The sequence below is a fragment of the Tasmannia lanceolata genome, unplaced genomic scaffold (genome assembly GCF_043159265.1).
Source record: "Tasmannia lanceolata isolate RefF3 unplaced genomic scaffold, GAP_Taslan_0.1 ptg000005l, whole genome shotgun sequence".
Classification (NCBI taxonomy): domain Eukaryota; kingdom Viridiplantae; phylum Streptophyta; class Magnoliopsida; order Canellales; family Winteraceae; genus Tasmannia; species Tasmannia lanceolata.
In genome coordinates this window covers 13,484,147-13,497,894 of record NW_027518682.1, presented here as the reverse complement: position 1 = coordinate 13,497,894, position 13,748 = coordinate 13,484,147, and the positions used below count along the sequence as shown (strand labels likewise).

The 13,748-nt window shown below is 40.2% G+C and overlaps 3 protein-coding genes across 3 annotated transcripts; 2 read left to right on the top strand and 1 right to left on the bottom strand.

The window, feature by feature from the left end:
* Positions 1-891: 891 nt before the first annotated feature.
* Positions 892-2,764, top strand: LOC143876676 (uncharacterized). Its single transcript, XM_077378364.1, has 2 exons — positions 892-1,153; positions 1,772-2,764. The coding sequence occupies exons 1-2, from the start codon at positions 916-918 to the stop codon at positions 2,557-2,559; spliced, it is 1,026 nt and encodes a 341-aa protein (XP_077234479.1). The 5' UTR covers positions 892-915; the 3' UTR covers positions 2,560-2,764.
* A 4,050-nt stretch (positions 2,765-6,814) lies between these two features.
* On the top strand, positions 6,815-7,498 carry LOC143876368 (uncharacterized). Its single transcript, XM_077378078.1, has one exon. It carries the CDS (start codon positions 6,815-6,817, stop codon positions 7,496-7,498), a length of 684 nt encoding a protein of 227 aa, XP_077234193.1.
* Positions 7,499-10,238: 2,740 nt separating this feature from the next.
* On the bottom strand, positions 10,239-13,504 carry LOC143877574 (chitinase-like protein 1). Its single transcript, XM_077379717.1, has 3 exons — positions 13,059-13,504; positions 11,062-11,218; positions 10,239-10,911 (listed from the first exon to the last, which is right to left on the bottom strand). The coding sequence occupies exons 1-3, from the start codon at positions 13,408-13,410 to the stop codon at positions 10,500-10,502; spliced, it is 921 nt and encodes a 306-aa protein (XP_077235832.1). The 5' UTR covers positions 13,411-13,504; the 3' UTR covers positions 10,239-10,499.
* Positions 13,505-13,748: the final 244 nt, after the last annotated feature.

Below are 13,748 nucleotides of genomic sequence, written 5' to 3'. Positions count from 1 at the left end.
AAAGGGGAAGGAGTAGGGTACCAACATCCGGCCCCGACCCGCCTCGTTGCCAGCCCTACCCATAAAGTAGGAGATTTTATATAAGTGTAAACCCATTCAACTCAACTCAACAAAGCCTTTGTCCCAGACTAGTTGGGGTCGGCTAAATGAATCCTTTAGAAAAATTTCATGAAGAAGGATAGTGTAAACCCATTAATCCATTATTTTTCAAAAAGCAAAGTACGGCTTACACGATAGGATGATCCAAACTGTCCATTTGATGGGCTAAGATGTATATAGGTCGTGTCCAAAAACTTACTCTACATGATGATCCTAGCCCTCCAATCTATAGAGGAACTGCATATTAGGTTGAGAGAGAGAGAGAGAGAGAGAGAGAGAGAGAGAGAGAGAGAGAGAGAGAGAGATTTGTGTGTTCTGATCAACGGTCTTGATCTCGCAATAATGCCCCTTATATGCACGACCCAAAAAATGGCTTTGATCTCGCATAAATGCCCCTTATATGACCGACCCAAAACAGTGGGTTTGATCACGCATAGATGTCCCTTACTCCCCTTCTATGCCGGACCCCGAAAAAATGGCTTTTAAATTACGGCCGTTAAATACAAAAGTCAGCCGTTACTCGAAAATAGTAGTCCCCTACTCGTTTTGGGGGTCTCCTACGCGCAGCAACATGTGAGGATCGAAATAGTTCACGAGATTTTGCAAAGGATACATCAAAACAATACCCTTCTCCTTACTGGATATTACGATATTACCTCCACTTCTGTCAAAATGACCCAAATAACCACCGTTCACAAAATTCACGCTCACTCTTTGTAGTTTTATTTATGGGGTGTTCTTAACATAAACAACCCCCTCTCTTCATCTTTTTCAATCTATAAAAGGGCTCACATTTGTAGCATTTTATGTATTACAATGATCTGCTTCTGTCGTCCGGCGGAGATGAAGAGCTTACGCCTTTCGGTTCTCTTCCTTGTCATGCTCTGGTTCTCGGTTTCGGCCGAGCACGCCCCAAATGATCCATTGGGCAAAAATGGGAAAGTGAGGTGTACATTACGCAAGTATCCCTTATGTTTCCTCATATGGCTTTCCTGTCCTCCTCAGTGCCCTCAAAATTGTTTCGTGGATTGTGTCTCATGTAAACCTCTCTGTAGTAAGTGATGCCTTTGCCATGCATTACACCCATGCATGCTTAATTACGTAGCTTTTTCTATTGCAAAAATGATATTTGCACCCTCCTTTATTTGTCTTTTCCCTTGAAAATGGGGTCATTTTGAACAAAAAAGAATGCTGCATTGCTTAGGGATTGTTTGGCAACCATGGATAAATATTCCATAGAATTAGTGGGGCAAATTTTGAGAGACGAGACAACGTGTTTTTACAGTTTCGCCGTTAATGAACAAAACTTGGCTCCAGCCCTTGTTATTAGACTATTAGCAAGGTTGGAGGGACTATTAAAAAGTTTGGCTAACTTTCCAGCTTTACCCCTGCTTTAAAACTTTTACAACAAAAAACTCTTGTTTTTCCCAGGAAAGCTGTTAAACTTGTTTTTTTTTGCTAACTTTACGCTTTTCCAAAGTTGATCCACTATAAAGACAAAATCTGCTGAGAATTCAGCCTGTGTGGCTGCTCCCACATGCAACAGGCCATCCGCGAAATGCCTTTTTCATGGTTGCCAAACACTTCCCTAGATGATTCTAACCATCCAATAAAGGTATCTTTTCTCCGTCGCATGTGGATCACTGACCATTTTTTCTGCCTTGGTGCACAGCTTGCAACATGCCTGGTGCAGTTTGCCAAGACCCACGGTTCGTTGGTGGAGACGGTATCACTTTCTACTTCCATGGCAAGAAGGACAAGGATTTCTGCATCCTCTCAGACCAAAACCTCCACATCAATGCACACTTCATCGGCAAGCGAAACCCCGCCATGACTAGAGACTTCACATGGGTCCAATCCATCGGAATACTCTTCGATCACCACAAAATCTTCGTCGGGGCCCAAAAAACTGCGACATGGGACAATTCAATCGATCGCCTATCCCTCTCTTTCGATGGCGAGCCCGTCTCCCTCCCTCCAAATGAAGGGTCCAAGTGGCAGCCATCTGGCGCTCCACATGTCACCATTACACGTACTCATGACACCAATGGGGTCATCCTCGAAGCCGCCGGGAACTTCATGATCACAGCATCCGCGGTCCCAATTACAAAGAAAGAATCGAAAATTCATCGATACAATATAAGCAAGGACGATTGCTTTGCTCATTTGGAGCTTGGGTTTAAGTTCTATTCTTTGACAGACAATGTGCATGGTGTGTTGGGGCAGACTTATAGGCCAGACTATACGAGTAGAGCGAAATTGGGGGTCTCTAATCCTGTTTTGGGTGGTGATCGAGAATTTTCGACCTCTAATCTTTTCGCTACTAATTGCCTCGCCACTCGGTTTGGCCACGGCACGCCTTCAAAAAATGCGGTAGAAGTGTCAGGTGGTGGCAAAGAGTATGCGAGCTTGAAATGTAGCAGTGGGATCAATGAACGTGGGTTGGTTTGCAAGAAATAGATAGATACTTAAGAGCCAAACAAAGTGCTGATGATGATGCAATGAGCAGGGTCTTGTGGTTTATCTTAGGCCCTTAAATAAGTTTTGGCTGCATGCTACTATTATATATGTATTTCCCCACTTAGTAGTTAATAGTCTAAATCATATATAGAAATGTACTGATGTTGTTTTCTGCCGTTATGAAAGTGGAAATGTGCTTCAAGTAGCTTTCTTTTTTACAGTTTATGCACTTGGAAGTGTTCTGATGTCTCAGTGATGGTAATTTGATTGGATTCCGCTTACATGAGGAATGACAAATTCGCCCCCTTTTCTTCCCCGGGCCACCCCCTTCTAGTGTAAGAAGAGAGTCATAAATACACTAGAAGTGGGTTGCCGGGGAAAAATAGGGGCAAATTTATCACTTTCCCATGGAAAAAAGTGTTTTAACTTGTCCTATAGCTTGAATTGGACACTAATTTACTACCTCGTCATAAGCGTTTAGAGACTTAGGCTTGAGTCTCTATCTTAATTGGTTAAGGCTATGCTCCGTGTGAGGTGGCAGCTTAATTACATACAATATAATACAAACCTTTGACTTTTGATCTCTCAGCATAGCGATTATGACAACCGATTGTAAGGGCCAAACCTAATATGGGTTGGCATAATCTTAAACGAACAGGGCCTAAGAGCGTTCGTTTAAGATTATGATTATGAGTGCCAAACCGATTATTGGACTCAAAATTACGTTCAGATTTGAGTCAAATAATCGGTTTCCCACTCATGGTTTTCATAATCTTAAACAAACAGAGACTAAACGTAATTTTGAGTCTAGTAATAGGTTTGGCACTAACAATCGGTTGTCATAATCTTAAACGAAGGAGTAAGAGGTGTTCGGTTGACAAACAGGAGGCGAAACTACAGAGGGACTACTTGCCTATTTGGCCCAGTTGGCAGTTGGGATCCATCTTGATCTCCAATATATACCATTAACAAAACACCTAAAAAAGTTTTTTTTTTTCTTTTTAAAATCCTGGGCTTCACCAAACTACCACAAAACACTTGAAAAAGAGGATTTTTTTGTGATAAAATCCAGGGCTTCACCAAACTACTAAAAATTGTAAGGTCTTTTACTTTTCTAGCATTCTACTCACCCTTTACAAGAAAAATCAAACAACGCTTTGAAAAGTTTACTTGAAGATAACTTAAAGACAACTTCACTATAGCCAAACATATTGACAACTTCAAAGGAAAAAAATCATAGAAAATTTTCCCCATCGTCAAACATACAATGTACAAACCACTCATAAAATAGCAAACCACATTAAACATGTGGTTGTAGATCTATGCCTTTATGTAACACAAGCAACTTCATAGAAATCCCACTCTCTTGCGGGAGCTTGGGTGTGATGGGAGAAGACAAGAAGTCAAACAGCATTTCCAAAGCCCGGCAGTCAAGGGGGAGATGTCCGGAACTTCGTCCAAGGGTTGTTTGGTTACAAGGCTCTGGTCTGGCATTTGGGTGGCATATGATCCACTTTGGACGTTTGGTTGCCGGAATTTGTTCGGAACATGTGTAGAAAAAACTCTCGGGAAGATGAGTAGCACATCTCCGTCATTTCTACATGCTAGGGATCTTGATATTCCAGCAAAAAAACTCCAATATGTGGATTGCCATTTGGCTTTGGTTGGGCGTCCACGTGGGCAGACAAACACCCGACAAACCCGGTGGTCAAACATGCCAATGAAATGCAAATGGCAACCAAACGGGGTTCGGCATTTCAAAATTCCAGACATATTCCCGGGAATATCCAAATGCCCGCAACCAAACTGACCAGGAGAATCTAGTATAACAAGTATTTAAAAATGCGGTTGTGGGTCAAAATGTGGCCAAGAAAAATCCTTGTCGACTCGGCGTGGACGCGGCTAAGAAGCAGTTGACGCGGGTGAGTACTCGGTTAACACGGTCATAGCTTGGGAGAGTCAAAGGAGTTTTATTGACTCTGTAGGAAAAACGTGGAATGGGGCCAAGGGAAAAGGGAGTCGACTTGGGGGAGTCCACGATGACGCGATGGAGTTTTAAAACTTTGGGTATAACATAAAAGACATATAAAACATGCAAAGATTCCTCACTTTTCAATACAACATAAGCATCCTAAAACACCATAAGTACACTTCATTTACCAAGTCACGTCGATTTTGATTTACACATTCCAACATTAGGCAAACCTGTTCTCTAAATGGGCCTGCATTTAAGCACTATCACAGCCTGTATCTTTGTTACTGTATTAGTCATAGTGTTGGAAACCTTAATTGTGACTTCTCTTCAAATAAGCTTGTCTTGTTGGAATCTATCAAAGCCCATTTTCTTGTCAAAATGGGCTTCTGATTCAGCCCTAGCCCAGCACAGGCCCAATCTGCATAACTGGACTTACATCCAATAAGAATTGTTGGTCTGGACTTAAGCCCACCGATCCAAGTGCCCTGTTTACGAAACGGATCTGAAGATCAGGCCTGGAGACATGCCTGTCTGGGATGAACCAAATCCAAAGCAATACTGGCCCAAATAGCTGTACAACGATTTTTATATTTTGAATCTCGTGGGCCTATTTGTACGAGGATAAGACATCCGGGTTTGGTTTCATCCCCAGATAGGCGTCTTATCCTGTGTTTGGCAGGGCTGTAAATATGGGTCAAAAACAAACTTGTCCTCTACCCATGAGGCTAGTGAAAGTAGTATGAGTCCCACTGCTTCCACTACCAATCGAATCGGACGGAGCAGAATTTGGGACATAATTTTCACATGCCCAACTTGAACCCAACATTCCTTGATACACGCAAAGAGGCAACTTTATAAGAAAGCAATGCCAACTAATTGAAGCCTCCGTGAGCATAGGCTTTTGCAATACAACTCTTCCACATAAAGAGGAAACAGGGGGTGTGTAAATATAAAAAATGGGGTGTGAAAAATATCAGGCCATGAAATTGATATTGCCACACCCCCTGCTTTTAGTGTATTTTAATGCGATGCGCAGGAACGTTGCGTAGCCTAGTTTTTTTTGTTGTGATTCTCAGTATCTCAAACTCACTCCACCACCCTGATAAATTGGGGAGAGGGATAACTACCCTACACACCAAAAAGAAGCTAAAACTAGTGATTACCCATCTGAGCCAGGGATTGAAAATGGGTGGAACCATGGTGGGTATTGTTGTAAGCGCTCTCCTTTTGATGGTCATGGTAGAGGGTGCGCCTAAATACAATACAGTACAGCCAAGTACAAGGAGAAGGAATACAAGCATTGCTACAATTTGGAGCTTTATTGGCCCAAAAACTGTCCCGGCTACTGCGAGGTCGACTGCGAAACCTGCAAGTCCTATACTGCAGTAAGTGTTGCTAACATAATGTGTGTGCGTGTGTATACTTTGGCCACTCAAAAATCATTTTATTTTTGATCAAGGTAACAATTTATTAACACAAGAAGAATGGATTACAAGTGCACTTCTAGGGTAAAGATTGCCGAATATAAAAAATCCGCTAGAAGGTCAACCAAATCACTGGCACTTCTAGGTACAAGGGAAAAGGAAATAGAACCATATACACAAAGATCTTTTATCTCCAATAGATTGGGGAGTCTTCACGGACCGACGTGAATCTCTTTAGCCCACAATAATGTATTTGAAGAGTCACTTTCTACTTCCAAACTCCCCTCCATCAGGTCACTAACTAAAGATAGAAAATCCTTTGTGGAGAGCACTCAAAATCATTTTAACCATCTAACCTCATAGGCAAGGTATTCCCAAAAACTGGTAGCTTGGAAATTCCCTTAAGCCTGTTTTGGATTCTGAGAATTTTTTTTTAGATTTTGAGTCCAATAATCAGTTTTAGACTCAAAATCGATTCTTAAAATCCAAAACAAACATGGGCTTTGGAATTGACTTTTGAGTCCAAAACTAATTATTGGAGTCAAAGTTAAGCTTTTGGAGTAATGGACTGTTTCACATGGTATAGAGCTATTGCCTCACGGCATGTCCTCGGTTCAAAACCCAACAACCCCTTGATATTAAAAATCCACGTGTACGGCCAACCCAAAAAAGAGGGGCCACATGTGAGGGGGAGTGTTGGAATATAAATGATTAAATAACACTAACAGTTTAAGCTTTTTGGAGTAATTCATGTGGGCGTGTGCTTGCAGCATGCGACAAACCGGGTGCAGTTTGCCAGGACCCTTGCTTCATTGGCGGCGATGGCGTAACCTTTTACTTCCACGGCCGTAAGAACATGGATTTCTGTCTCCTCTCTGACTCCGACCTCCACATTAATGCCCACTTCATCGGCAAGCGAAACCCCGCCATGAAGCGAGACTTCACCTGGGTCCAATCCATTGGGGTCCTCTTTGACGACCACAAACTCTTCATTGGTGCCCAAAACATGGCAACATGGGACAACTCCATAGACCGTCTTTCTGTTGCCTCTGACGGAGAGCCCATCTTTCTTCCACTAGTTGAAGGCGCCAAGTGGCAATCGAGTGTAGAACCAAATTTAACCATCACTCGATCACGTGACACAAATGGGGTCGTAGTCGAAGTAGATGGGAGATTCAAGATCACCAGTGCTGTGGTGCCTATCACTGAGGAAGAATCTCAGGTGCATGGCTATGGTGTCACAGAGGACGATTGCCTTGCACATTTGGAGCTTGGGTTTAAGTTTTACTCGCTAACGGGGGACTTGCATGGTGCGTTGGGTCAGACATGCAGGGAGGGCTACACTAGTAAGGTGAAAATTTCAGCCCCGATGCCAGTTATGGGTGGTGAACGAAAATTCGCAGCTTTGAATCTGTTTTCTACTGATTGTGCCATTGCTCGCTTTGGCCAAGGAGGACATGCACTAGCCAAGGTGACAGAATATGCCAGTTTGGAGTGTGGGAGCGGCATCGACGGGCGAGGCATCGTTTGCAAGAAGTAGAGAGATATTGATGTGTAGAATGAATATAGTTCTGTGAGATTTCAGATATTCTATAGTTCCTTCCTGTTCCTGCTTGAATTACAGATTCTGTGGTGTATCTTAATAAGGCTTTTGATTTGGTGGGTGATGTGAGAACAGCCCAGAAGGATAAAAATGAATTGTTGTGGTTTGCTTATGCTGAATAGAAAGCTGTTCTTTCTCTTGTTGTATGAATCTAAGAGTAATGCTAATAATGCCCATGGAGATGGTTTCAAGGTGAAAGCAAGAAGATATAAGCTTTAAATTATTTAAAATATTGGCGTATATAATTTATTGAATGCAAAAAAAAGGTAAATTTAACATCCTGGATGTGATTCGAGATCTAGTCAGTTTTATCCACCCTCAGATTTATCACAGACGGAGATCAGCTAACTCTAGAGCTGACGAATTGGCGAAGGCTGGGGTGGATTTGACCAAAACTAGCATTCTTGTTTACGACTATGGCTGAGACCTGACCTCATTGCTTTGTCCTGTTTTTAGGTGTGGTGGTATTATCAAGAAGTAATCTGGGCTAATGGGGACCTCTTGTCTCCGCCATTGTATGGACTTGCTTATTCTTTGGGAATAAAATTATGTTACCTTTTGAAAAAAGGTAAATTTAATCAAATTTATGATGATGTACGATCGGTAGATGGACATGAGGATTTAAGTGAATTTCTGAAGGGCAACAACATATACAGATATAGGATATAAGAATGGAGAACAAGTGATGTGATTTAGGACAACTAAAATAATAGAGAAATAAAGGAACATATACATCAGAAAACAACAGGATAGATAATTATATCAAAGACAGTTTAAAAATCAAAGATAATTAAGCATGGATATAATCAGTTAATGAAAAATATATAAATCAACGAGTAAAAACTAAAATTTTGGAAAAAGATATCACAAATTAAATAAGAGAAGATTACAAGTGCACTTTGGGAGAAGAGACAATGAATGAATCATTATCCTTGAAGGAAGTATGTTGCTTTTGACATATGCATATAATGAATTCCTGAGTAACTCAATACTTGAGATTTCTATTTCGATTACTTTGTTTCTCATTTTGTTCTTGGCAGGTTTTAAATTCCTGATTTGGTTAGATGCCTGTGGTTTAGTGATAGTGGAATCCCAAAATTATATTTTTGATGGCATGATTTTTAACTTATTGTCATTGGCATGATCCGAACTTCATCTCTATGATTTGCATACAGAGTCCATCTCATAGATTGCTTGCCTTTGTGACTCTCTTCATGTCTCTTCACTTCTACTTGACGCTCCATATCTCTGATCTAAAGGTGTTTCATCTCACTACGCCATTCCTAGTTCATTTTTTGTTAGTCTATTTGTGCATGTTGATGGCATACCTTGAGCCTCTGCTCTTCTAGCCAGTATGCTGGTTTTGATAACATCACAAATTCACAACACAGATTTCTGATGTTGTCAGTTTACATGTGAGCGGCTGTTAACATGTTCTGAATATACCACGTACTGAATTTTTGCTCTCTTAGTTGTATTTTAGCTTTGGATGATATCATGCACTAGATTTTAGTTTTGTTAAAGTTTACATGATATCTGCTGTCAGCAAGTTTTGAAATTCTGTTTTGGTATCCATGGCAATTCTGATATCATTACTCCTGAATTTTCTTTTGATTTGGATATGAGTTTAGTGATGACATGTAGTAAACTCCTACTTTGATCAGTTGCATATGCTCTAGCTGTTCTTGAATTCCCAATAAATCATGAGTAGTTGCTTGAAAATCTTCTGTTGTCTTCCTCATGTGGAATGAAATGCTCATACCATACCTGCTTTACACTGTTTTCATTCACATGAGTGGTTATGTGGATTGATCTCATTGTTACATGGTTTGTGGGTGTGTTCAGTTTGCTGTCTCTAATGTTTTGCTGATCTTGTTGTGGTTAAGATTTCCATAATCATAAGAGCCATATCTTTGGTTTAATCTATTGCATTAGTTAAAATCTTCACATCACACACTTCGAGCACACATCACTGAGAATATGCACAAGGTAGGTTTAAGAAACATCATAAGGATTCAGTTATTATCACTATGATCAAATTAGATTGCTCCTTGTGTCTGATCAGCTATCACGTGTGTAATCTTGTTAAAGTTCTCTTCAACTTGGACTTACCAAACTGTTGGATCTGAACCCTCATCCTTTTTTGGATTTTAAGGGATGTCCAAAGGGAGTCATGCCACAATACAGCTTGAAAAGCCCCTCAGGCCTAGGCTTTCTGAACTCCTCGGCAGCACGGTACGCTTTTTCCTAAATCCTATAAATTATATGAAAGAACTGGTTCCATCTCAATGCTCCAAAATCATTACTCTCATCAAGAACAGAATCTGAGGTGAAGCCAAAGTATGATCTAACAATTTACAACCGTGAGATATACAGAAAATTCTAACAGTACATTCAAACAATAGTCAGATTGCTTCTAAATGAAAATTCATTACCCATATGAAGGATAGCTTCAGCAAAACCTTCTCGAAATGCTTGTTCGCAGAGAAAACACTGTTGCATAAAGACTCGAAAACAATCTGACCGCCAATGCTCTTATACCACTACTAATGAAACGAAATTGGAGATTGTTTTTTTGCAGGAAACAAAAACCCAGAAAATAAACTGCCACTACAATTTTTATGTTCACAATGTTGGAAGTGAAATTGCATTTCTTCTCTCATGACCAAAAACAGGGTACAAAAATCGTATTTATATCATACACAGATCTCCAGAACATACAAGCAATCAATACAAACAAGAGTAATTACAAAAGATATCAAGAGAAGTAGGAAGCGGAACTGTCGTAGCAGTTTATGAGCAGAGACATCTCCAAATTTGCATTTGATTCTCTTTTAAGCATACCAAACTGAAAACTTTGATACCAGAGACATAAACAACATAACTCTTTATTGCTTGCCATTTCCTTGGTAACGATGAGAGAGTACTCCAACTTAGCTTATGAAGTAGAAGATGAAGAGGAAGGGTTGAAAGCTTCCTGTTCTGCACAAGTCAGGAATTCATGAGATCCAGCACTTTCTCGGCCAACTCCCATTAAATCAAGGTAATAAAGGTAGTGTGAGATCATGTTGTTCATTGAATCATCGTCTCCCTTGCCACACACCTGATCCCCGTAAAGAACGTTCATAGTACTCCCAAAACCTGGCACTCTTTTAGCCAAGGTATCATTTTTCGTGGGCTTCCAGTTTCCCACAAACACGCTGTGGGCCGAAGGTTGTTTCTTCTTCATAGGAGTCATCCAGCTATACATAGCCGCTTGGAAAGCTAATGTTGCGTTCTGTTCTAGATGCTCTGGATGGCTTAACAAATCTAATTTCAGTCCATCACCAATAGCTCCGTAGTTGTAGTTCCTGGATAAAAAACACATCAATACACGCATTTAGGGGCCCTCCTTCTAAACGGCAGAGCATGGAACCTTTTCAAATCTTCTAAACCAATTGTGAGACAAAAAAATGAGTGATTATAAATTTACAAGTCAGAAATAGATGCTATCAGCATACCAGTACACGGGAATAGCACCCCGACCATAGTACTCGACTCCAGGGGTGCATGGGTAGAGGTAGTTTGTTGAATCGCAGTAGGAATGGCTCGGGCTCAATTCATGGTTATAGCAGAGCCCCCATGCAAGAGGACCACCGGTTGCAACACCGTACCCACCTGAAAGAGTTCAAAATCATCTAAGAGCCAACAAGTTTATATAACTATGGAACAACTTTATACTCTAGATATGCAGCAGAACAAATTCTATACATGGCAATGACCAATCAATGTATAATGGTCAGTTTGGGTGTGCAGACCAATTACATTTCGGATGCAATTTGTATCTAACTTGCAATCTAGAAATCCCTTTTTAGCTTGTAGTTTGCACTTCGCGCAAAAAAAAAATGCACCCAAAATGCAAGTGCTTTACATGTCCATTGCCCAAACTTGACCCTAATGACACCCTTTTTTTGCTTTTTTTTTTGGGCGAAAATTGGAGATGTGGAACTCAAGGATGACTACAGTCAAAATCAGCACATCATAACAATACTCCACAGGCATCTACGGTGAACATGGCAAATATATCGATCAGTTTTTGGAATCTTCATAAGATTAACAGCAAGAATTGGAAATGCATGTCAACACGACTCCGCTTGGAAAGCTGAAGAAAGGAGAAGCAAAACTGGCCAAAACGGATCAAAAATACTAGAAGCAATTACATAACATTAGCAACTGAATAGAAGTGATAAGAATGAAGAACATTTGTTTCTGTTTTGAAATAGTTCTTTCTCTTCATTCTTACCACTTCTATTCAATTGCTAATGTTAGATTGCTGCTTTTAGTATTTTTGATCTGTTTGGACAGTTTTGCTTCTTGTTTCAAATAGCCCGTAAACCAGAAAATCCAATAGCACCGAGAAGCATCTAGATGAACGATTTTTTTAATCATTGGTTACTTTTTCTTTCTGTGCATTCACTCTATCGCCTGATATGAAGAAACCCAAAAACTAAATTTAAAAGAAGAAGATTACGAGGACAAGAGAGAAGCATGAAATGGAGGAAAATATAGAACCCAATTCAATTAATCTCAAAGAAGGCAACTCGCAAAACAGAACTAATAATCAAACCCAAACATAAAAGTTAAGAGGAAGGAGGAAAAAAAAGAAGATAATTAGGGCAGGGGAGAAGCTTGAAATAGGTCAAAATGTAGAACCTAGATCTAATAATCAAACCCATAACAAGGATAGGAAAGAAGCTTGAATTGGTGAAAATGTAGTACAAGACAATTCGCAAAATAGAAATAATAACCATACCCAAAAATTAAAGTATAAGAAGAAGAAAGATGTCCAGGCCAACATATAAGCTTGAAATAGGGGAAAATGCAGAACCCAATTCAATTGATTTCGCTTAAAAAAAATTTATATGCCTAGATGGGTCGCACTTAGGGATGAACTAATAAATTAGTTTAGACATCTGCAGTTTGTGAAGATTTCTCTAGTTGTTTGGTATGGGTAAGAGTTGGTGTTTAAGTTCTTAGAGTTGGTTCTACTTAATCATTTATACTTTAACATCCCTTACATGTGGCCCCTTCTTTTTATGGGTTAGCCATACCCGTGGCACATGTGACCCCTCTTTTGAGTTGGATTTTTAATATCAAGGAGTTGTTAGGTTTTGAAACCACGACCTGCCATGAGATAATAGCTATGAGAAACAATTAATTACTCCAAAAGCTTAAGCTGTTAAAGTTGGTGTTATTTAATCATTTATACTTCAACAAACCCTTCCATCGAAATTGAGAAGCTAATTTTCCCTGTAAGAAGATCAATCACGTTCCCAACCGATTTGGGTTAGTAACAGTAAAGTCCGAAAAGAGAAAGAATAAACAAATCCAAAAGAAATAAAAGTGGGGGCAAGTAAGTATAATTTAAAAACCCTCATATCATTATATCCTACATAATATTCAAATATAGGAAAAAAAACAAGGTAAGAGATGAGAAAATGATATTGGTTTTGCTTACAAGAGGTCTTGCTTCCAACATGGGCCAGGAATGCAGCAACCTCCTTCATCTGCATATGTTTCCCGCCGGTCGTTCCAAATCCAACGGGCTCAAACTGTGCGGCCGCATTGATGAAAGAGTGATAATCCCAGAATCCAACCGCGTGAGCAACGGGAACATTGCGCTTTGCAAATAACTGCTCAAAATTATCAACCTGGAACAGATCAGATATGGTTTGGTTACAGCAATAGACTCCTTTGCATTCCCAACCCTTATCACATATCTTCAACTTATCCTTCGCATCAACATTCCACAAAATTGTTACAGAAAATAACACAAAAATCGCCACCACCCATCTCTTAGTCTCCTCCATTGTTCACTCACTCGTCTCAGTAAAAACAGAACAAAATGAATGCAACTGCAAAATGAGAGATATGTCTGCTTTCTTGCTTATGAATTCTTGGCTAACACTGTAAATAAATAAGCAACAAACAAGAGAGAGAGAGAGAGAGAGAGAGAGAGAGAGAGAGAGAGAGAGAGAGAGGTGGTTGGGAGTTGGCTTTCTTGTGGACGCTCACTTGGTTTGCAAGGCAAGAAGAGGTTCGTTCTTTTTCAGTCCCAACCAAACATGGGAATAAATCGCTTGCGGTTTCTGCTTGATCAACGGTTTAGATTGCCTTTTGGGTGCAGATGGGAGGGAGAGATGTTCTA